General features: G+C 40.4%; 1 protein-coding gene across 2 annotated transcripts; it reads right to left on the bottom strand.

The window, feature by feature from the left end:
* Window positions 1-1,722: 1,722 nt before the first annotated feature.
* Window positions 1,723-24,598, bottom strand: PAXBP1 (PAX3 and PAX7 binding protein 1). 2 transcript variants are annotated; one of them, XM_083854751.1, is made up of 18 exons: window positions 24,102-24,598; window positions 23,175-23,303; window positions 21,416-21,592; window positions 20,302-20,397; window positions 19,522-19,625; window positions 18,952-19,172; window positions 17,820-18,009; window positions 13,661-13,784; window positions 11,578-11,677; window positions 10,986-11,101; window positions 8,410-8,609; window positions 7,205-7,349; window positions 6,932-7,053; window positions 6,277-6,353; window positions 5,943-6,009; window positions 4,258-4,404; window positions 3,721-3,875; window positions 1,723-2,506 (listed from the first exon to the last, which is right to left on the bottom strand). In XM_083854751.1, the coding sequence occupies exons 1-18, from the start codon at window positions 24,553-24,555 to the stop codon at window positions 2,389-2,391; spliced, it is 2,742 nt and encodes a 913-aa protein (XP_083710877.1). In that variant the 5' UTR covers window positions 24,556-24,598; the 3' UTR covers window positions 1,723-2,388. The 2 variants fall into 2 exon arrangements, with proteins under 2 accessions (XP_083710877.1, XP_083710876.1); XM_083854750.1 differs by having other exon boundaries at window positions 1,737-2,506; window positions 20,176-20,397; window positions 24,102-24,597.
* Window positions 24,599-25,712: the final 1,114 nt, after the last annotated feature.

Raw genomic sequence — 25,712 nt, 5'->3', positions numbered from 1 at the left:
GGAATCTTGTGATATGCGCCAGCAACACTGGCACTGTGTTCTTTATTTCCAAAGGAATTGTACTGTCACTGCTCCAACATAAGAGGTGCCAGGCTGGAAAGCTGTTGCTGGCCTTCACCTCCAGTGGGCAGCCTATGACCAGCACTTGAAAACACCGGATCTCCAGGTTTTCCTTCCCATGGGACAGCAGTCATAAGAGGGAGTGAATGCTGCTCGAACTGCTGATGTGAATTAAGGGTTGCAAATGGAATCTGTAGGCCAGACAAACTTTTCTGTCCTGGCACGTTGCTTTTTGCCACTACTGACAATTTCGACTCGGGATGTGCACACTTCCTTGCTTCTGGAGAATCAGGACCTTTACCTCTTTTACAACTGCACCGCCGCCATCGTGTGGAGCTGAGCAACCGCGACGCGAAAGGTAAAAGACACCACGAGCTTGTTGTTGTGACACTCTTAAGTGTGGGAGCAGTCAGTAAACTGTTTGGGATCTTGGGTCTGGAAGAGGGAAAGAATGGGAAGGTACGTAGAGACTGAATAGCACCAGGGTGTGCACAGGCTGCAAGTGGAAGGTGATGCCCAGCTCTTTCTTTTTGTTCTAGGACCTTACTGGGGGGGATTTTGGAGATTTCAAATTGACAGGTGGACTCACCAGACTGTAGGAGTATGAGACCCTACATACAGATAGCAGGAAGAGTGCACAGCTCCAGTGCTTGTGGTGCACTGATAGGCACTGAGGAGAAGGGGCAGTCCAGCAATTCCTTCTTTACTGGTGCATTTTTCTGTGTGAGCTGTAGCCGTTTCATTTCCTGTATCCACAGAGCTATCCCAAAAGCCAAATTATGTCTTTTTGGGTCCTTGAAATACCTCCCCTGAGGTAATATATGTCCAGGGCCTCTGGGCCAGTCACAGTGGGATGATTCTGCCATTTGTTCACAGTCAGGCTCACTTCAGCTTCCAGCACAGTCACTGCTGGGATCCCCCTGTCACCCCAGAAACACAGAGGATTCTTGCCCCTGCGTATCTTGATGGCATCAGGGTACTTTGTGCACCAGTGGCAGTTAAAGCCTTCTGTTTGTGCCAGGCCATTGGATCCACACAGTCCAATAGATCAGATTATCCCTTTCCTCCACCCGGCAGGAGACAGGGCCCCAAGATCAAGTCACTGGTGTTCTCATGACATAGGCATCAATACTCAGTGTGCAAATTCATTGCTGTTACCCTAAAAAAAGTTGGGCACACATGGAGAATAGCCCTTAACCCAAGGCTATTACAGCTGTCCACCTGCCTTGGACCCCAAGATCAAGTCACTAGTGTTCTCATGTGTATCAAGAGATTTTTGAAGTGGTTTTCCCCTTACATTTAAATTAAACGCTTTGGGTGTTTTAGGACTATACTTAGATGATAGTTAGTGGGAAGTGTAACATTTGAATATTTACTACAATGTAAATACTTCAAAGATTTTTTTTCACCTTCATTTTGCTCCATATCTTCAGCCACTCTAACCTGAAGAAATAGGTTCCATGAATGATGTTACATAACAAAAAGCCAAAGAAAACAAACAAAAAACCAAACCCAACCCTCCTCCCCCCCCTAAACCTTGACACAACTTAGAAAAGGAAGGAGGGTCTAGAATGCAGAGGTAAACCATTAATCCTACAAAATGAAAGGTGTTTGGAGCTTAGGAAATGCCATCATGCTCAATAATCACAAATTCTCAGTGTTTGCCTGTATCAAAAAAAAAAAAAAAAGCAACAACTCACTTCACCCTTTATCCAGATCTTCCTTCTGAAGAACAGTCATAAGAGTTCCATATTCTGAATGCAAATCACTTTTTTGTTACTCCACTTGGAGTGCACAGCTGCTTTTTAAAGGTCATGATCCACTTCAACTTGTGATTTTTCACGTATTTGAATGTTTTACCAGTCTTTTTGACCAATAAGAAGATCATTTTATTGTCAAAATAAGTATTTTTTAGCAAATGAAGAGCTTATTGCGACAGTACAACATCTCTCTATCCAGTGTGAAAGCAACATGGTGGTATAAATATATGCATACATTGTATTACACAGAATCTATTATACACATTCCAGTTAACCATGGAACAATTAACAGGAGAAGATGACCACTGATTATGGACACAAAGTATTTTTGTGAACAAGATTTTGAGAAACTTGAGGGAAAATCTGGTTTCTGGAAAGATGACAACCTTGGGATTCCATTTCTGTTTTCAATGAAGTCAATGATTTTTATTTTTAAGGATGCTGTATATAAGAATGCACTTTGTATTAAAACGAAGATCAATACTTTACAGTTTAAGAAACTTTACATATGTACATAAATTACACATCAGGAATGGTTTTAAAGCTCAAAATGAGTGGTGAGAAAAGTCTATTTTCCTTCTATTAGAATCTTGAACTCTTTTACATTGTGATCATTTGCAACAGTAACGGCATGATCCAGGGCTCGGATACTTGCTAGAAGCTTTATGATCTGCTTGATGTGCTCCCTAAAAAAGAGGAAAGAAATCAATACAGAAACAGAACAACCAATGACATGGATTCATTTCTCAACAGAAGGCTACATTATGGAGCCATATAATTCATATTCCTGTTGCAGGTTTATTATATTTGCTTAATGAGGGTAATGGCAATAGATTTGTTAAATGCTGGGAAGAAGAAGGACATAAAATAGAAAGGATAAGATGTAAGGATAGAAATTAGAACCTGCTATGGAAACAGGATAATTAGATGTTTCTCTTCCAATAAAATTTTTTACCAAGTTATCATTTCACGTGGTGAAGAAATTTCTTTTAAATTTAGAAACACACCACCAAAAGAAGAGAGTTCAAAAACTGAAATAAACTTTAATCCCGAACTATTACACTCACACACAGGACTGTACCAAGACTGGAAGACTGTTCACTCCTGTGCTGTTACTGTTACTGTCAGGTCACTTGGCCAGCAGTAACATGTCTAATGCAAACATTTAATTAAGCTGATCATTGGATTCAAATAAAATTACTCTTGGATATCAGGCAAAACAGGTTCACCTAGTTGGTTGTGTAAATAGTCAGAACTTTTGAACTGTACTCAAAAGACAGTTTGCAATTTAGAAGGCACATTGCAGGAATCAGCAACAGGCTCACAAGGTGAAACAGTCCAAACACAGTAGCAGAAACTTGGCAGAATCACAGCATGGTTTGGGTTGGAAGGTGCCTTAAAGCTCATCTCAGTCCAAGCCCCTGACATGCACAGGGACACCTCCCAGCAGACCAGGGTGCTCAGAGCTTTATCCAGCCTGGCCTTCAGCATTTCTAGGGACAAGGAGCTTCTCTGGCAACCTGTGCCAGGGCCTGACCACCTTCACAGCCAAGAATTCCTTCCCAATTTCTAACTTAAGTATCTCCTCCTTCAGGTTTAAAGCCACTCCCCCTTGTTCTGACAGTATCTGCTCATATAAAAAGTGCTTCTCCCTGCTTTTTATAAACCCCATTTCAGAATCCAGGACACTAAGCAGTAGTGCAAAATATATTATCAGTGTTTCAGTATTTTCAGCAGTTGCTATTTTCAGACACCTTAAAAATATCCATTTCTAACATGTGAATTCAAAGAAGTTTCCAAAGACACACAGCAGGATGGAGAGAATTACCCATGTTTGCATACACTGGCAAAATAAATCAAATCACAAGAACTGCAGCTGCTTTAACTCCAAATAAGTTACCTTGCATTTCTCTTCTCTACATCAGAGCACCCAATGCTGTTTCTGTAAATTGTATCAGCCAGGTGAACAAGGTATCTACAGAAGTTTTCTAGCTGAGAAATAGTCTTGTCTCCAGTTAGATTAGTGAACCACTGCTTAGGGAAGCAAGCAATCACCTATGAAAAACAGGAAAAAGGATGTTAAACCCAAAGTATCAAAGTTTTTAAAAGTTATATAATATGACTTGTGAGGTCTGCCTAGTAAGGCTGCAGGGACAAGGCCCAAATGAGTGAAAAAATGAGAAAACTACAAAAAACCCCACACCAAAATCCAAGCAGTAAAGCAGTGAAACCCAGAGTATCCCTAATCCATCTACAGGCATGAGCGAGAAAAGGTTCTTTCTTTAGTCTGTATACTTAAAAAAAAAATAAATCTATTTTTCATTGACTAGAGCTTTTGAGGTGTTCAAGCCAAGATTTCATAGGCAACGTCAAGTTTTAACTATATTTTCCTTTCAGCTGAAATCCATTACATTAAACATTGCTTGATTTTACTCACACTTTGAGCTTTCTTAATGCTGTCCTCTCCATACTCTGAGTTTTGAAAAGCCATAAGGATGTATCTATTTAGCAATCCATCTATGGACAGCTCCTGTAGAGTTTTGTTTGAAAGGATTCCATACCACTGGAGAAAGTTTCCCAATAACTGAAAATACAACACAGGGAAAATAATTATTCCAAAATGTACTGAAACCAGAGAGTTGATCAAACACATTAAACATTTTAAAATATTTTAAATGCTTTGCAAACCTATTCAGAATAGTTTCCCTTGCTGCTGCAATTTAAACAGAAAATTCCAGAGAAGAGTTCTGTTTGTGTGATCATGGAGAGCACTTGTTCAATCAACATCAGTCTCTACTTTTCTGTTTAGCTGGGAGTTAATTTTCTTCACAGTCTTTTATTGGAAATAAACTAGGACAGCCACAGATTTGAGCTCTCCCATTCCCCAAAAGCAGTATTTTTTATGCTGACAAGCACAAGGATATAAAAAAACTGGGGTGAGTAAGCTAAGTGACCCCATAACATTCAAGTTGAAATGATGGTGCTTCCACTTGACAACCTTTTCAACTACAAAACCAATTAGGTTGGAAAAGACCACTGAGATCAAGTCCACTCTTAGACCAAACACCACTTTGTCAATTCCACCAGAATATGGAGTGCTGTGTCCATCTTCCTAAACACCTCCAGGGATGTGACTCCACCACCTCGCTAGGTGGTCCATTCCCATGGTTAATTATCTTTTCTGCAAAAAAATTCTTCCCCATGTCCATCCTGAAGCTCTCCTGGCACAACTTGAGGACATTTCCTCTCCTCCTGTTGCTCGCTGGCTGCCTGGGAGCAGAGCCAGACCCCACTTGGCCACACCCCACTGTCAGGCAGTGATAAGGTGTCCCTGTCCTGTCCCATTCCTGCTTCCTCACCTCCTCTTCTCCAGGCTAACTCCCTCAGCTGCTCCTCATAGGACTTCCCCTCTAGACCATTCCCAGCTCTGTTCCCATTTCTGGAAATGCTCCAGCCCCTCAATGTCTGTCCTGAACTGAGGGGCCCAGAGTTGGACACAGCATTTGAGGTGTGGCCTCAGCAGTGCCCAGCACAGAGGGACAATCACTGTCCTGGACACACCACTGCTGGTACAGGCCAGGTGCCCTTGACCTTCTTGATCACCTGGGCACATCCTGGCTTGTCTTCAGCTTCTGTTGACCTGCACCCCCAGGCCCTTTCCTGCCCAGCAGTTCCAGCCTCTCTGTTCCAGCCTGGAGCTCTGGGGGTGCCATGGACAAAGCACAGGGACCCAGCACTCGGCCTTGTTCACTCTCATCCCTCTGCACTCATCAATCCAGGGCCCTCTGCAGAGATTTCCTGCCCTCCAGCAGGTCAACACTCCTGCACACCTTGCTGTCATCCACAAATTTACTGAGGGTGCACTTGATTCCCCTCATCCAGGTCATCAATGAGCATGTAAAACAGGACTGGGCCCAAAACTGAGCCCTGGGGGACACCACTAAGTGACTGCACACACTGTGAAGAGGACACAGTGCACTATCAAAGACTAAGAATCTGGAGCTGGAGTTTTATAAATGAAGTTGAAGCAGTTTCCATCTACCATTTTCTACGAATTTGAGGAGGATTTTATTGCTACACTGTCTTAGACCAAAGATTTACTGGATGTATTTCCTGACTTACCTTAACAGAGGACCAAAACTGACGTTGGAAAAACAAATATGGACCAGAGTTCTTGTTTTCTAAGATGCTGTAAAGTAAGAAATTTTGTTTAATGAGTAACCAAGACCACACCTCTCTCTTGAATTTACTGACTTTTTCCTTCCAACACACAGTTCATTTCCATAAATATTCCCTTCCATCCTTCTTGTCTTTGCTAAATGCCCCCCAAGAAGGATAACAAAAGATCTCCTGTATCCAGGCACTAAACCATACTGGGAAAAAACCCTCCTAACTATGGAGACAACACAGTGACCTGCTAAGAAAGGTCTAACACCATAGTTGAAAGTAAACTTACTTTTTTGGATACAAGGGCATGAATACATCATCATCTAGTGTTCTTCTCATTCTTAGCAACAATGCCTTTAAGAGCATCTGAAACAGGTAATTTTTTTTTTAATGTCCAATGCACTGCTTAGTAAACATTCAGAAAATGATTTTTAAAGCAACAGAGAACACTTGTGACCGTAAAAATGAACACACATACATATTTGAGCACACAAATAAATAGTCTTAAAGAAGTCTGTAATAATTAACTGAGGTGAAATTTGACACTTTCAATTAAAACCTGAACTCAATATTGGTTTCTGCACTCACAGAAGACAAGTATAATAATCCAACTTCCAGGCAATACAATTGAAAAGGCTGCAAAGATCGAAAAAAAGAAAAGCCTGTGTATTTGTACACAACCAACCCTTACAGCAAAACTGGAGACCAACAGGTTGTAGTACATCTGGTGCATCTTTTTATCTCTAGTACCTATTTTGGGGAGACTCCACTGAGTTTCTTCTTTTAATTTATCACCACACTTTACTCCCCACTATCAGGCTGCAGAGCACCAAATAATTTAAAAGTTCTTTTTCTTGCTGTATCTCCCAACATAAGATATAAGAATGTATTCAAATTCCTTAACTTATGCAACATATTTAAGAAAAAAAAATCCAACAACTTACTTGTGTATTTTTGTTTTCTGCATTCACCACTGAGGGATATCCATCTATTAGTTTCTGTACCATTGCTACCATTCTAGATGTCTGTGTGGTAGAAAAGGGATCCCAGATATTTTCAGAAATTACTGTAAGAGATTAAAGAATTACTCCACTTTACAAACACTCAAATACAGGTACTGAGACATCCATGCAATTATTTACAGAACAATAAAATCTGAAAGCACAAACAAGCATCAGACTCCACAACCCCTTCCCTCCCATTTTCTAAGCCTATACCTGTTAATTTAGGAAGAACAACTCTCTCTACAATGGTAGGCAATAGTGAAATATCAGCATCATCTTTCACCTGCTCCTGCTCTTCACAGCCATAAAACAGCAATGACTCAAACCACAACATCGTTTCAAAATCTCGACACTTGCCCTAATAAAAAAAGAACTGGGGTTAGATTCCTAAACAAAAATTTGAAGTCAAAACATAAAAAATGTATTATGTATGCCAGTACAATACACTCACAAAAACAGCTTTAAAACACTCTGCCAAATGAATCAATTCATTCTACCAGCTCAGTCACTAGATGTAATGAAAAGAGAAAATGGCTGAAGCAAGATTGATTTTTTAGCAGTTGTTGCCCCACAGATTTTTAACTTCTACTTACACCTGAGCCAAACAAAAGCCTACAGATTAGGGTACAAGTTGTAAATACAGCTCAATTCTGCTGCATTATAAAATTATGCCTTCAGGATTTAAAACCCTTATTTATGAGCACCTTGTAATATTTCTACTTTAACAAAATGCTTTACCAGGAAGAGTAACAGAGAATAGTTAATACTGTTAGACTTGACAATTCTGTATCATGCCTCCAACTAACATGAGCTTTATTTTGCCAACCTGAAAACTCAGAGAAATAGCATGGGGGAAGAGAGAATGAACAAAAAAATGTTTTAAATTTAATGAGAGCATCTTTCTTAGATTTTTCCTTGTTTGATTAATGAAGTCAAACATCAAATGAACAACATTATTTTAATACTCTGAACTTTCTCTGAAAAGGAGTCATGCCTCTCCTCTGCACTTGGAGAAGAGGTGACAGAAAATCCCCTTCTGCAGATATTCTCTTGGTAATTAGGGGGAAAAAAATCACTTTTGTAAAAAAGGAGGAACAGAGAGTTGGACAGGATCTTAAAGATCACCTAATTTCAACCCACTACCCTGGCAGTTGCAGACCTTTTGGTCTGCACCACTTCCTGAGAAGGAAGTGGCAATGTGCCAAATTGAACTCTGGTCTGCTGGGAACACAGAGGATTAACTAGTCCTGGCACTCCCCAGAAAAACTTTGCCCCATGGCAGGTGCCCATTTGAAACTTGGTCCCTAGAACACACCTTCAGGAGAAGCACACACCAGAGGTGCAATTTACTTTGCTCTGCTCAAGTGTGAAAGAACCACCATGTAGCAAACATAGAAGCTGCTTGCAGAGAAGCTTACCTCCAAAGGAGTCCAGGTAAGCAGCTGAAGTCTGATTAAGGGGTTAAACAACTTTGGTAAACAGAGGCCAATATAAGCATCCTTGTAAGAAGCAAAGTACTTGGAGCGCCAAGCTTCAAACTGTGACTTAATGCAATCGATGGAGTAAAAGCTTTCCACAACATCTTCAAAAACCTTGCTGGATTCTTTCAATATACGATCTAGTAGGGGAGAAAAGGAACAAAAAGTTAATCACCTACAGCCTGTAATGCCTCTTTCAAGACATTCTTTGATGCTCACTGGCACAAGCTAATGTCCATAAAGAAAACAAAAAAACCCAACCCATCATCTTTAGAAGTTCTGTTACTCCTGCCTCAAAGACACAAAGCTATAAAAACAGGAGCACATGAGTGCTCTCCAATAGACTGTTTTATCACAGGTCTTACTTGAAACACTTCATGGAAGGATTTTAAGTTACCAGCTGTAATTAGGACTGGTGATGTACTGGGCTGTATCCAGAGTGGATCTAACTGAAAGCTGGCCATGCTTTGCATGGGAGTTTCAAACAGCTGATCTCCAGGCCCCTTCCAACTCAGATTGTTCTACATCCTTGATAATCCAAGCGCAAATATAGGAGGACATCTCAGATAAGACAGGGTGGGTTCTCGCAGACACCATGCTAAAATGCTGCCTAGAACATGCCTGTTGGCACATCCTCTAGCACCTCCTTTTATTTTCTTTTTTTAAATTTACACTACCAGTATTCTATGCAGTTCAGACCTTTTTCTCTATGCATTATCTTCCCTTAATCTTTTCTACTTCTCAGGGTTAGTTTCATTTTAATCAGTCATATTTGCTGCAGCCAGAGTTGTAAATGTTTGGTTACAGTAGTAACCCTCACACAATGAACACAACTAGTACACAGAGCAGGCAGACACAGGGCTGAGGGAACAGGAGATTATGTCATATAACCACACTTTTCATACTGGGATTAAGAAAAAACACATATAAAGTTAGTAGGTCCAAAGTGCACTCCTCTGCTCCACTGCTGTTTCTGGACTAACATGAGAGCTACAAACAATAGCAAAAAAAGCTTTACAAACACTATGCCTATTCAGAAACTGAAGAAATTGCTACAAAATGCTTTTGCACACATAAACTGCCAAATTACCAGGCACAATTTAGCCCCACTGAATCCAGATAATTTAATTTAGCAAAGTTAATTATAGCACCTAACAACCCTGAATATTTGTTCTGTTTATCCAAGACCCCTCCCTGTATGCAGAAAATCAGTGTAATCACAAAATTGCAATAAATCAGCCAGCAACTAAAGGTGTGGAAATGGTCTGCACTTCCAAAGGACCTGACAGCTAGACAGTTCATCTAATTGCTTTTCTGATATGTTCATACTTCGGGTCTCCACAACCATCTACAGCAATGACTGTGCCATTTATTTCCTTCTTTGTGAGAAATTACCTCTTTATTTTAAACCCATTCTATCATTTAATTTCATGGTCCCTAGCTCTCATACTGCAGAAAGTCGATATTGCTCTCCTGCTTGAAGAGACCAAAACCATTCAATCCCTCCCCAAATGCAACACAAGCAACTCTATGTATGTGATCCTTGCTGCTCTCTTCCTCCTCACTTCTTCTAACCCAATTCTCTTTTAATCAGAGAAAATGCTAATTGTAGCCCAAGATTTTTCAATGTTTGCATTCAACATTGTTTTCTATCATTTGCAAACTTTGCCAGGCTGCAAGAAGACTCTAGGAAACTTTAGTCATTGCATTCCTAGAAGCTTATTCACAACTCCACTAAATACTTGCTATGAATATATAAAAAAAAATTTTAAAGCACTGAGGTTTTCAAAATTTCACTTGTAAGACAAACATGTATTTCAAGAATTATAAGTTATTTTACAAGTTGGAAGGAAGACTTATTGATGGTCCAAAGGCTTACTGCCTGCCAGCAAAAGTGTATTTGAAGTAAATAAATAGAACCTCACTAAGGATGGGCTATTCACTCAGCTATGAGACACACAACAGGCTGGTAATATTCTGGTCACGTGATTATCCAGGAATCAAAAGTTCCTAAGCTCCTTCCAAAATATGGTGAAGCATATAAATAGGGCTGCATTTGGATCAATTTTTTTTCCCTGTCAAATATTTGATGTTTTGTTACATAAGAGAATTGGGATTGTTCAGCCTGGAGAAGAGGTTTCAGGGTAACTTAATTGTGGCCTTAAGAGTACCTGAAGGGAGTCTGCAGGATGGAGAGGGACTACGTACAAGGGCCTGGAGTACCAGGACAAGGGGGAATGGCTTCCCACTGACAGAAGGCAGGGTTAGATGGGGTATTGGGAAGTTGTTCTTCCCTGTGAGGGTGGTGAGGCCCTGGCACAGGCTGCTCAGAGAAGCTGTGACTGTCCCATCCCTGGAAGTGTCCAAGGCCAGGTTGGATGGGGCTTGGAGCAACCTGGCCTAGTGGAAGGTGTCCCTGCCCATGGCAGGGGGTTGGAACTTGGGTGAGCTTTAAGGTCCCTATCAACCCAGCCCATGCTGTGATCCTGTGATAAAGCTTGGGAAGCTTTTCTAACCTCGCTCCAAGTTGAAGTTTGTGATATCTGTTGAAGTTTCCTCGTCATCGCTGGAAAGGCCTTCGAGGTGATCTGCCATCTTCCCAGTTTGCTCTCGCGCTTGTCTACGGCGAGCTCTGGAAAGGAGCAGCAGTATAAACCAGCTATCACCTGGATAAACTCGCTACAGCAAAGCAAGAGAAACCAGTGTTTTCCCCATCTGTACAATGAATACACCCACTTAGGCATGTCCTTTTAGTTCTGGGAAAGACAAACTGAAAAGAACTTTTATGCATTTAAAAGCATTTCACTATATTGCTGCCTCAAACAATGAAAAGAAATAAAACCAGCAGAGACCATACAGATATGGAAGGTATTTACTTTGCTTTCTTTTAGTGGTTTTAAATCAGTATCATGGAATATTTTGTACACTTGTAAGATAAGCTGGGATGTATGAGAACAGCCCTGCTCAGCATACCAGTTGAAGTGCTTTCTTCCCTTTGCAGGGAAGAAGCAAACATTGCCACTCATGTTAGTATGTCACAGAGGACAGCTGTATCTTGCCAACAGACAAAGGAGACTCCTAAAGGAGAAAAGAAATCTCATTCTCTACCTTCTAGCCTCTCTTTCTGCAGTTCGACGCTTGACTTGCTCTTGATAGATCACTCTGTCTCGCCCAAAAGAATCAAGATTTGGTGCCATCAGTGCTTTATCTGTAAAATTACATGGATGAAAATTAAAATGCTGATTTATGATTCTATAAATGTGCTGTAGGCAGCTTTGTAAGAGACTTTTATCCACTTTTAAACTAAGTGTAATTTGAAACAGAAAGTTGAAGTATTAAAAAAAGGAAAAAACCCACAATACCCCCCAGAAGCCTGAATTCATGACGTGTAGAGGTTAAAACAGAAAGCAGCAGAGTTTGGAAATATTTCCACTTAAATGTCAAATAGTTTTCTCTGTACTTCGCCCTTACCCCTCTCACAACAGTGCTGAACTACCTAAAAGTCAATGGTTTTAACAGAAATAGCTTAAATGAAATGTCCAAGAAAAAAGTGCTTCCTTGCACAAACACATTCACCACATAATTTTTGAGAAGAAAACGAGCAAAAAAAAAAAGCAGACTAGAGTGACAGGGGCAAGAATGTAAGTTACTTCAGAGTTCTAGTCTTGGGTGTTTCTAAGTTTACATGCTTTAGATTGCCTGAAGTTTTAAAACACATCAAAATCTCCAGAAAGATAAGCCATCTTCCCTCCTCCTCCCTCTGCTTATCTATGTTCCTGGCTATAGAAAACAACACAGCTAGAACAGCAGAGAGCAGGCAGGAGTGTTTCCAGTTCCCCCCTTCCAGGTGAATTTTAAACAGCAGACTGAATGCTAGCCACTGCTCAAGTTTACCCATTAAAGTATAAACATTAACATTTAAGCAATAGCTTATCCAAACTTCAGGAATAAATTTACATGTTCTGACAAAAATCTCTTTCCAAATTCAGCATTTAAAGTATTAATGCTGATCTATGTCAGTATTCCAATACAATACCTGAACTACTGAGAGCCTTCTCTAAACTTCCAGATACTAAGTAAGATCTCTCTGTAAAACCCAACCTCAGCAATGAAAACTGTACCCATCCTGTCATTAAATTTCAGTATAAAAGAATCTATTCTAAGCTTCTTTTAGGAAATAGGTTTCTAGTTCTCACAACAGCATTTTCATGACAAAACTGCAAGGCCGTGTGATGCCTGGAACTCCAAATAACGGTCCCAGAAAGAACATGTTGCTAACCATTCTATAAGGGAAGGACCAGCTCTGATACCCGAACACGTCATCATCTTCAGTGAGTTCTAGCTAACGGTACAAACAAGATTTCATCTCTGGCAACTGTGGCACAACAGGGAAATGCCATTGATTATAGAACTGTACATCAGCAACAGGACAGAAAGCCATTTTTAAAAATAGAAAGCTCTCTGAAGCATAAAGAAGACTCCTACCAATAGGATTATTTCATCCATTGATTTAATAAGCTGAATAAAACCTCCTCCAAGAAGCATGTATTTCCATCCAAGTAGAGTTTTACATACTGAAGAGTAATCTCCCTAAGAAACCTCCTCAGTGAGAATCTCCCATTCATAAATTCACAGCAAGCAGGAATTTTAACTAGCTATTCTTAAGCTTTATTTCATACAGGGTCACTGTATTAGTCTGATTAGTCTTCCAGTTCTTTAATTTTAATTTAAGTGTCTGAAATCAAATACTTATACTTGCTACAAGACAGAACATTAGATAGAAGTCCAGCCCAGTGTTTAGTGGCTTTATACACTTAACTGTACATGCTAAATTATGTTTATAGATTCAGGAAGGTTAAAAAAAAATTTAAAAAGTCCTGTTGTAAGAAGAAAATGGGGAGTCACATACTACCACTACTCCCACAGCCACCAAGCATACATTTTTAGTGCTAGGAAGAAGAAAATATAGTTAAGTGAAACAGAAAGGAGAGATGAAGTCAGAGTTACAGTGGTTTCAAGTTTAAAACAAAAAAGATTAGAGAACTTTCATCTAAACTTGCTCCTACTCATATCAAGAGTAAGAATAAACTTTAATAAGACAGTCATACATTAAACATTTACATTTCAATTAAGTCATACTAAATAAACAAGGTTGTTTAATGAATAATAAAAACCTTCAAGATGGACTGACTTGAATGGCTTGAAAACTCCGAAGATTCATCTTTAATATCATCTTGTCGTCTTTGGACAAGGCGGGAAGCTCGCTGTTTGTACAGCTGGTGCATTGCAGATTCAAGCTCGTTAATCAGAGGCACCTGTAAAAATACAACACACCACGTAATACCCAGATCCTGAGCTGCTCAGCTTCTGGGGTCCCAGTCTATTCCGGAGCAAAATCCTCTCACTCTGCTCCCAGCAGCACAAAGTCCTGCCTTTTACTCCTTTGTATTATTTGCACCAGGAAATAGTTCAAGGTGTGGAAAATGCATACATTTAACATTGACAGCTTTCACTGAGAACAAGAGCATTCTGAAAGCAACTTCCATGGCTTGAATGAGCCTACACAGACAGACAGACAGCCTATTTAGAGAGTGAAATACTCTTTCCAGTACTCTTGCTTTCCCTGCCAAGTGTGTTATGTATGTGTTGTACAAAGGTCTGCAATTCTCAGACATCAATTACTTCCTCTCTGCCTTTAAACAAGAATGGAGAAGTAATCTATGCTTCAGTGAGAAAAAAGCCTGACTGTATGCAGTGAAAAAATCAGCCATTGATCTAACCTACTGAAGCCAGCAGCTATTGTTTTGCTCTCTTAACAGTATGTGCTGAAATATTACTGAAATCAATTCAAACCCTGCATAAGGATGTTATGCCAACAGGTAATTCAAATCAGTCAAATACTCCTCTAGCTTATCATTAAAATTAAAACAGTACAATTTGTGCAAGTTATGCATTAAGTATAACCTTGATTAATCAGGTAGGTTAGGTCAGTCCTGTCACTTTTTTTTTCTTTAATGAACTATTTTAGTAGCATCTCTGACAAAAATAGATGATATTATGACAGCCTGGAATTTCCTGACACTAAATAGCAGGTTCACTGCTCTTTTTTTTTTTTTTTTTTCCTGGGACAAGTTAAAATTAGATCATTATAAATACTCAAATGCAAACCAGAAGTTTTTACAATCTCTTAATTTGGAAAGGCAAATCCTTTTGCTGTGAACACTTAAACCATGTCCTCCTTACCTCTGAGATGTATGCTTACTCCACAGTCTTCCAGCCTTTTATATTTCATTGTGCCTACCATCCAGGATTGGGTTTTTTCCCAAACAAAAGATAAAATCAGAAATCGTTTCCTGATATATTTTAGAATGTGACTCAGCAGCTATTAAAGAACATCCTTCAGTAAAATGTAAAATTCTGAGTTTATAGCTACAGGGCCACTTCAGCTCGCTGAGACTGACACACACATCAGAGAAGAGAAAGGTATCAGCTCTGTGGGATAAACCGGGCTCCAGGGATTAAAATGAAAACAGCTCTGCAACAACTCAAAATACCTTTCTTTTGGAGAAAAGAGTAGAGAAAAAGACAAGGAGGTAATAAACTTCCAAGGGCTGGAAGTTTATATCCAGAATTTATGACAGTTTTGAAAACAGAAATAATAGGTTAAAAAATACTAGTTTTACTGCAGTTTACCATAGAAAATATACCTTCTTCTCTTAAGCATGTAGAGGAAATTCTAAGATTGAAAAGTTAAATGTAAATTTTTCAAAGCATTCCTTAATGGTTCTTTCTGTAATTTTCTCAGGATTAAAAAAGAAGCCTAGTGATGTATTCAGATATATGAATCCACTCATAATATTTTCCATTTAGAATACAAGAGACTTAGAACCCCTACTCTTCCCTAATCAATACTGTGCTTAATGAGTGGCTGACAATTTCACTGACTACTGTAAAGTTACAGCCCTCACTCCCTGTTTTGTTTAGTCAGTATCTTAAATTCAGTGTTTCAAGGGGATTTTTTTGTTCATTTTCCCTGTATACAGTGGAAGAAGAAAAGCAGAAAGGTCTCTAAGCATTTAGATCACAAGGATAATTCTGACACACAGAGCACGTTTTGGTAATTCACTTTTGCAGGTAAAGTAACATTTCATCTACTTGTGCTGTTAAAGGTATGCCCAGAACAATTCAATCTTTCTGTATCCACTGTAGGTTTCCTACATTCAAAATGTAAAAGTGTCATTGCTACTGTCCAGCCTTCTCAGAAAGCATAATTCTGACAGTAATTACTTCTGAAGGAAGTCATGCAACCATCTTCTACTCTACTGGTTTTCTTATTTGTAGGAAAAAGGGTATTACACAGGATTTGACCTTTCTAGTGCTTGTTTCTAAAATCTGTATAATAGCTGTCCTATTATACTCTCTGCTGGGCCTTAAGAATGGGCAAAGTGATCCTAACATTCATATTTAAAGATATGTTTTCATGTATATATGTATATAGATATATGTATATACACATACAGTATTATTACACATATCTATACACACATATCCTCATGTATATTGTAATAACTACATACGTTATTGTAAATAATGATAACAACACTTTAAATAGAAGCAGTCAAGGCCACGGGTTCTAAAAAAAGCTGAAGGTAATTTATCTCTACACTCAAAAGATTAGAACAATTTACAGTCCTACTGCATTTCATTTAAATAAAAACTGATATGGATTTTATTACTTGACTTTGCCCCCTACTGACACCTCCTTTTTAGAGAACTTTTCATTGTCCTGTGGGATACTGGTTCGGAATTTGATGATATTTTTGTCATTCCGAAAGCACTGAACTCCAAACCACATTATCTGGACAAACAATATCAAAATAAATGAAATGCTCCTGTTAGACTGACACATCACCTGCTGCTTTTGCAACTCACTTTACACAAGTACAGCAGCAGCCTCCACCTGAAACCAGCACAATTGTGAATGCCCCTAAGGAGCCTGAGATGATACAAGTCACATCTTAAGAGTGTTTGACGACGACAGATTATGCTATCAAGGAGAACCTCCAGACATGGTTTATAGTTATCACAAGTCATTTAACAAAAGGTCTTTGGAAAGCAAACACTGAATAGAGACACAGATATTTAACTTGACTTCTGAAATACAAATTTATCTCAGAGTAATAATGTAAAAACTTATCTTTAGTAGGAATTTAGCCATCTGGGTAACCAGCACTGCCAGAGCTGCTTAGGAAAGTACCTTAATTAATCTTCAACAGCTAAAGCTAATACAGACTCAGGAATATGGCTTCTTAAGTGAACAATCAGTTGCAACTAATTAGTTACACTAATCAATCAGCTGGGTGAATTAACTGTCCCACACTTCCTGGGTTTGCACATGACAGAGTTACTCTTCACTTTTACAGGATAAAGACTGACTCTCCCAATTCCACTAATAGTGGACAATTAACGTCTAACCCATCAGCACCAAAAATGCTTCTCCTTTTCTCTCCCACAGCTAACAGGGTAGGCAAACATTAGCTTAAAACTACTCAATTATTCTGACAAGATATTAAGAAATTAATATACTACTATTGTATTCAAGTCAGAAGACAATGAAGAAATAGCCAACATACTGCTAACTGAATTCTACAGTGTGTGCCTAATATGTGTATATTATATATATGTGTATATATATATATTCAGGAGTTTCTATTGTATTACAACAAAGTAAGTAATCAAAGCACAGTGTATAACATAAGAAAAAAGACTAAGTTTTTGACTGAGAGATGCGTAAAAGTATCACACTACATGAAAGAAATATATTTTAAGTGTGGGTGGCTATGAACAGCTATGCTAGTTTTAAAACTTCTCTCCTTCAGACTCCAGAGCAATACCAAGAAACATTTGGCAGGAGGAAGTTTATAATAACACAGAAAATACAAGTCTCTGTTACTGTGTACACCAAGCACTCCAGAATGTCATAATTCAGCCCTTACTTTTGCTAACCTGATAGTCAACACAAGTAAAAAGGCGTATCTGAGTAAAGTTGAAATGCCAGAGTATCTACCAAAATCCTGAAGACATAAAATGTACAAGTTTTTAAGGCAATCTAAAGTCAGTGAGCTGGGAGGAGAGATTTCTGATAATCAGCTTAGCATGATAAACAGTTCTTTTTCAATCCTCAAATAACCAAACCTTTTGAAGAATATGCTCTCAAAGGATTTTTTTTTTTTTGAACACAAGAGGGAGATGTGGTGTTTGGCATGTAATAAGAGACTTTTTTTTTTTTTTTTTTTTTTTTTTTTTTTTTTTTTTTTTTTGTAAAGAGATTAATGTTTTTGCATCCTTACCTTTTCACTGAAACACTCAAGCAAGTCTTGGACATACCCTCGCATTTCTTGCAAAAACTTATACCGTTCACCAATACCCCCAGAAGACCCTTCTAATCTTTCAATTGCCTTGGTAGAGTCCTCTTGGCTTTGCTGATGTTTCTCATATTGCTGCCGATTAGCTTTGTGCATTTCTTTCATAGAGTCCAACCTGAAGGGCAATGGATAAATAGTAAATTTACATCCAAAAGTCTGTCTACTTCAGACTATTGAGACATCAAACAGACAGTACAGTGCAAGCACTGAGCCTATATATGGGAAATTTTGCAAAGACATTCTCGACCTTTGGTTTGTCACCTTCTCCCCTCTCTTCATGAACCACAATGACTGAAATGCATTTGCCAGACTATGCTGTAGTGCATTGCATTGGCCACTGCTACAGACCTGCACAGCAGCTGATAGCACACAGAACAGTGCAAGGCTGTCCCTAATGAAAAGCTGGCTGGACAGTTTGGGGGTGGATGGGAATGGCAGCTTATACAAAGCCTTCTTTTTCCTCTACTAACTTGATTCACTGTCAAAGGCTGCAACACTACAAGGGGCATACAAACCAATCTTGAAGACATGTAAAGTGCAAGCTGTTCATTACATATGATTTCTCATTGCAATTGTGATGTTCATTCCATATCTTTTGCGCACCTGACAAGCAGATTACAGTGTTTGAGCCAAAAAAATCCCTGTATACACTAAAAATTAAATTCTTTATCTACTGAAGGGGAAATCTCTGATTCACAGTTTAAAGGAATGCAGCTTGATAAGCTAAACACCTCACTGGCCTTTTATTTCTTCACTATAAGACTGTGCAGTGTCCAGAAGATGCAACTCAGACCTCTCTTCAACAAGATCAATGGCCTCACATTTAAAGCTTCACTTCCAGAGAAGCAATCCAAGGAGATTTTCGAACAAAGTGTCAATGTCATCTTCACTTAGAGCTTTTTTGTTTGCCTTTTTTTTTTTTTTTTTTTTTAATGGATGTGCCAGTCAGTACTTTTCCAGCGATGAAACTCTGTGTTTGCTCACCGAGACTAAAGACACCTGAGGAACAGAAACCTAGGGGACAGGTCTTTAAGTCTAAAAAGATGGTCTGTCCTACCTGTCTTTAAGCTGTTTCTTTACCAAATCAATAGTAACAGGAGTCATCTCATTACTGGGAGTTTTGAAAGGAACTGTATTATCTGTTTTTTGAGACTTGGTTTCCGATGATCCATATGCAGCATAGGTGTATGGAATGCCATAGGATGAACCATAAGACAGAGTCTGGTAAGTGTTCTGGTAGTACACATTATTCACTTCCGCAGGCTGACTTGGTTGAACCTAGCAGCAGAGGAAGTACAATTGTATCACATTAGGTTTTAATGAAAAGGGAAGCCTTTTTACACATCTCAAATCAAAGTGAAAAATGTAAGCAGATACTGTTACAAAATGTAATTATCAAGGGGATTTAAGTGTCCAGTATCTAAGGTAGAAGAAACAAATGCCCTCAAGAAGGTAAATGGACAAACTCTTAGTATCATTACCATTCTATTTCTCTCTAAAGAGCATCAGAATTTACAGACTTAATTTCTCAAATGAAACTGCCTTCTGTAAACTACCCAAGTTTGTAAAAGATTTAACCAATACTTGCAGAAATAAATCAAAAAAGAGTACACAATTATATACATGCCTGGGGTATGTTGATTCCTTTTCGTATCTGCTCTTGCTCCCATCTACTGAGTTCTTCATCTTGCTCCCCTGCCACTAGTGCTTCATCATCGCTTCCCTCAATACCTTCATACAAGTAAAAAAAAGAAGATAATGCATTCATAATTATAAGGGCCACAAATTCAAAAACCTCAAACCATGCCTCAGTGAGAACACCTCAGAGCATCTTCCTTTCCTCTTCATGAGGAATTAAGGACACTGGCCTGTACATTATTAGCACAGGGGTTCCACTTGAGAGACCCAATGGGAAAATTTGCAATTCACTGCTGGTAAAATCCTCTAAAGTCTAACTCCTTTTCCAAAAGGATATTTTACCTGCTTGACAGCAGGAAGGATTCTATATCAAATGTTTTTCTTTTCACAACTGAAAACAGAGTACAGGAAAAACAAGAATTGATCCTTAGTGTAAGTTTCCATCACAGTCAGCAGTGTGCACAGAACCCAGTTTTGTGCTCAAAATTCTACAAGCATATTCCATTATGTAGTACTTTTCCTCAGAAATCTTATGCAACTCCAGATTGTTTGAAAAACATGCCGGTTAAAAATGCTGAATGGGAACACTCACAGTGAAAACAGTGTGAACATTTATCAGCTGACCTTCCAAAAAAGGGTTTACCTATTTCCTCAGCAATCTTTTGCCTTTGGGATTTTTCCTTCACTGTAAAAACTATCCTCCTCTTCTCGTCATCATCTTCATCATCACTGGCATCATTTTCATCCTCTCGAACAAGGCGGCCTTTACCTGGTTCACTGTCAACGGGGGTAAAGTCTCCAAGTTCACGAGCCATTTGACGTTTTTTCCTAGCGGCATGAATAAAAGCAGCATCTGGAATTTCTCCTAGAGACAGATGTGCAAACTGTTAAACAACCACTGCAACAAAACAGGTGTTACAGTTTCTTATTGCTCATCTCTGTCACCACACCAAATCATCTCTGCACACAGAAAAAAAAAGCAACTTAGATGCTAAACATGTCAACTTTCTGACCAGAGACCCTCAAAGGTGGGATCGTCACAGAAAGTCTGGCTCTGCTTCCAGCAGCTCATGTCATAAAAGCAGAAGCCTGATGCCCTTTACAGGAGCTGACTATTGCAAAGGGAGGAAGAAAATGAGCTGCATAACTGTGTCACTTCCTATCCCAATACTACTCCCAGCTCTCCTTATTTTGAGGGAATAAAAAGCATCAACTGTTTCAACAGACAGTCATCAGACAGAGATTAAGAGGACACCAAATCACACAGTTAATATACAGAAGATTGTACAATCAAGGGGAAACATGGAAAGTGTCAGACCTAATTCAAAACTCTAAAATCTGTAGCACAAAACTTAGTGCAACTTACATAAGTCTTATAAATCAACGTGTGGACCCAGGACCCCACCTGGTATTTGGGGAGCAGACATCCATAATTAGCAAACTAGTTCCAAAAATATTTTCTCAGAGGGATTTCTTTGGCCTTGGAGCCTGACTAGAATCTCAGTATATAAAACATGATAGGAAAATATTTTGGACACCTTGCAGATCTATAACTGAGACACTCGAATTAGAGAAGAGATTTTAACTGAAAGCAGTTAAACCTCATGGGAAGTCACCTATTTCAAATCTAGACTTTCTTGCAGTTTGTCATCTACTTGAGAGACAAATTCCTGCTTTTGACATCAGGATGAAACAATCTGTAGCAAAACATTTTCTCTCACAAGGCTTGTAAAACTGAACACCTTTAGAAAACAGCAGTTTCTTGATTTCTCAGATGTTAATTGTTGGAAACTATTTCCTAATCTCTCATGTACATTAGTCTGCTGTAAACATTGGCTAAATCACTTGGTAAGTAACTTATCAGACATATTACCAAAACCGACCTGGTCGGAGAACATTCAGTGATGACAGAGCACTTGAAAAAGCACCACCAGCTTTAGGTTTTTCTTCTTCCTTCTCACTTTCAACTTCCATTTCCTCTTCACCATGCTCACTGTTTGCAGTCCCATCTTCTTGGCCTACATCCTTAATCTGTCCTGTCTTTTCTAGTGGTGCTTCAACTGATAAAACAGCAAAGTCCATGTTTTACTCCTTTTATAAAGATCATTCAGAAGTATTTTTTTAAAGATATAACTATCAAAAGTGAAAATCAGATGAAAATGTTAAATAATAATTTTATTGTTTGAGATCTAGGAAAATACACTTTCTTAACTGTGATTAAATCACTGACATCCTCTCAAAATAAAATTTGACAAGGCAGGCCCCACCAACCACTATTGGTGGTTCCATATTGTCAAGTATTAAGAAAGTGGGGGAACTCAACCTTGTCAAAGTCTCTCACACATGCAATGAAAAAACACTGCCTGCGTTAAAACATCAAATCTTTCCACAAGAACTGACTGATTTCAAAAGAACCTTTCATTTTCCTCTTGGGCTACACCCTACATCAGGTGGGTAACACACAGATACAGGCAGCAAATACAAGTAATATGTAAAAAAATGCATGCTAAACCCAGCTACCCAATCCAAGCTGCACATATCTGAGGTTTCAGACTCAAACACTTGTTCAGAGAATCCAGGCTACTCTGTCAGTAGCAGCCTTGAAGTCTTTGAACTACAGCCACATGAATTAGGGAGAGCAAAATAAACAGAAGTGAAAGCAACATTTCCCACACAGCCATATGCAAAATGCAATGGTTTAAGGATCTTTGTGACAGAAGCAAGAATCCAGGTTTGCACAGATGACCTAAACATTAGCAACAGAAATGACAATTTCTGTTTTTGCTCATGCCCCACACCACTGCATAGGCAATTTAAGGATTCTAATTAGAAAGAATTTGTGGGTTTTCTAAATCCAGACAAAACCTTTAAAAATGATTAATTAAATTTAAAAACAGTATTTCCTGCATGGGACCATGTTCACCCCCATGTGTTTCTCTAGATCATTGCAATCTTTAGATCATAACCCTCCCAGCTTGTGCTAGTAGCATTACATAATCTATGTAAAACTTAAATGGAAAAGCAACCACTACATTTTACTAATGAGCTTCCCAAAAACCAATAGTACAATGAAACTGCAGACCCAAGCTCTAGTTCAAGCCCTCAATGACTGTACATTGTTAACAGATCCTTTTGCCCCAACACTTTCAGCCTGTCATCCTAATCAAGTCTACTCGAAGATCCAAGTCCTGAAAGAGGCAGCTGTAGAACAATTAACTTAATAACTAAGATCCCCACTCTGCTCATCCCAACAATCTTCAAAGAAAATGCATTACGAGGGCACATCCTGTCAGACAAGCATCAGGTATGTTTTCAAACTAATGTATTTCCCTCCTAATTCAAAAAGCAACTCATCTGTCATAAATACAGCTGCAATTCAGAATACTGATGTCTACTGACAACCATCTAACAGAGCTGAGAAGTTCCATCCTTCCATGTTAATTCCTACACGAGGATCAAAGAACTCTCTACCAACTGCAGAACAGCATTCTTAAGGCTCAAGTAACACATTTCACCTGTGCTTTACTTCAGCTCTAAATGTGAAATGCTCTAGAAGATTAACAATTCATCTTGAAAACAAGAAATTAAATTACACTACTTCATCTTTTCCATTACAGAAGTTACTATTAGTTTTGCAGTTACCATCTGTTGGAGAATTGACTTCTGTTCTAACTTTTGATTTTTCGAGATCTTCTTTGTATTCTTTCTTCAACTGTTTTACAATCTTTTTGCTGTAACTTGATTTCTTCACTTTGAAAACTTCTTCCGTTTCTTTAAAAGAGAAATTATAAAAGGATTTTTTTAAAGAAAACGTTACATTAGATTTATCAATTATACTTATTTATTAAAGCTCTTAATCAAGTATATCTTAATCTTTATCAAGTATACTATTTATTAAAGCCCTTAATTTTGTACCTAGAACTTCACAAATGCCAATAACAAGGCTCTTCCACAGTCTAGAGTGAATGTCTAATTCTAGGCTTTCAGTACATCCATCAAGATTTCAAACCACTAGTCTTAGAAACTAAGTTCCAGTGATTCCAAGGGAATTCCTTCTAAGGGGACTCAAAACTATACGAATCGTTCGGACAACAGGCAGCGAGTCGGAAGTGACCCGTGAACACCGGCCACATCAGATTAAAACAAACTGGACACAAAGCCACGGCTTGGCCGAGGCTGCCGGCTCCAGGGGAGACTGCGGGCTGCACCAAGCTGCAGTGAAGGCGGCCCAGGTGATGCCCCAGCGGAGGCACAGGGGCAGAGGCACAGGGGCAGAGGCACAGGGGCAGAGGCACAGGGCAGAGCACAGCACATCTGAGCCCGCCCGGGCCAGGGAAGGGGCGGGCACCACGGGCGCTCCCTGCCCGCGCATCCCCGGCCGCCCGTACCGTGCCCTCAGGGCTCTCCCCTCTTACGTGATCCCCCATCACCCCACGCCACACGGGGGACTGCCTCAAAAAATAAATACAGATCCCGGCTCTCTTGGAGGGCCGGAGGGAGGCCCAGCGCAGGCTGAGCAGCTCCGGGTCCCTTCCAATCCCCCAAAAGCCAGGCGACCACCCGCCTCACCCTCCTCGTCGTCCTGGAAGCTGAGCAGGCTGGCTCTGGGCACCTCTTTGTTCTCCCGCGACCGCTTCTTCTCCTTGGGGCGGCCTGCGGCGGGCAGCCCATTGCCCTGCTGTGGCTGCGGCGGCGGCGGGGCCCGCGGGACGGCGGGGGCCGGCAGAGCCCCCAGGCCCGCCCGCTCGCCCCCCATCAAGCCCAGCCCCAGGCCGAGCGCCGCGCTGTAGCTGGCGGGGCAGGCGAAGGCGGCGGGGCTGCCGGGCAGGGCCAGGGGCACGCAGCCGGCGGGCAGCGGCAGGAGCCCGGCGCCCGAGGCCAGCGGCGGCACCGAGGCCTCGCTGGGCCCTTCCCCCGCCGCCACCGGCGCCGGCTCCTGAGGCGGCTCCTCGTCGCGCTCCTCATCCTCCTCCTCAGAGTCGTTCCGCTTCCGCACGTTCACCCTCCGCGCCTTGCGGAACATCCCGCCGGGCCCCCCCCGGCCGCCCCGCCGGCCCCCGGTGCCGCCCGCTCCCGCCGCCCCGCGCCGCGGCCCAGGCCCGGCCCCGCGAGCATGGCACCGCCGCCCGCAGCGCCCCCTGCCGCCCGCTCCGCGCCGCCACCGCCGGGCACAGCACTGCGCCTGCGCGCCGGGAGCGCCCCGCCCCCCTGCCCCGCACCGCCGCCGCCATCTTGTGCTGGGGGAGCTGGGCGGGGGGGAGGGAGGAGAGGGGAGGGGCGGATGATGTAAGCGTGAATTGAGTTATATTAAAGATTCGTCATGCGAAACGAGTTTGTTATGCAGAATTTGTTTTGGTACACCAGGCATACACGCGTTTTGGAGACAGTGCTGTGGAAGAGTTCTGCGAGCTTCTAATGCAATACTCCCACAGGGCAAAGCCGTGTAAAATAGAATTGGGAGAATCAGGTTCTTGGTATTCGCCAGGGTAGAATAGAGGGCCCCTAGGAAGATCAGCACCATATCGGAGGGTTGATTGCTGTAGTTGAGGATTTTTTGCTCTTTCCAGGAAAAAAATCCTGCAGTGCTTACTTGGGCATAAAAGATGTTTTGCACCAGCCTTTTCTGAACACTACAGTGACAAAAGTAACTGGAAATTTAATTTGCTCTCTTCGAAAGCCCATGGATTTATTAACCTCGTTTCTTGCCAACAAGGGCAGAATACATAAATGCTCAGCTACTGCTGCATTTGTGTGTTTTTGGACATCGCCGTTGTGGTCAGGGGGAATTACTGTGATTTCAGCACATTTTTTACCAGAGGACAGCAGATCTTTGCTGAAGATCATCTAGGTTTCATTTTTCCAGATCTTAGAGAAAGCCTTGGCAACATTTAGAAATCAATATATTTGTGTACACAAGCTCACCCTCTTTATTTTATTTTATTTTATTTTATTTTATTTTATTTTATTTTATTTTATTTTATTTTTTTAACACAACACTATCCTATGTAGGATTGATGAGTTGCTAGTTTGTGAAGGCAGGGTTAGTTCTCTTGCACAGACAGATGGAGGAGGGGGTTCCTGGGCAGATGACATGAATTATGTGCCTGTAATAGACAGTCATGAGAGGTATCACTGGAAATATTTGTAATTTGGAGAAAAAGGTTTATGGTTTGTTGCAAA

This window comes from Zosterops lateralis, assembly GCF_965231275.1.
Source record: "Zosterops lateralis genome assembly, chromosome: 2".
In the NCBI taxonomy this organism is placed as follows: Eukaryota; Metazoa; Chordata; class Aves; order Passeriformes; family Zosteropidae; genus Zosterops; species Zosterops lateralis.
This window is presented reverse-complemented; position numbering and strand designations above follow the sequence as displayed.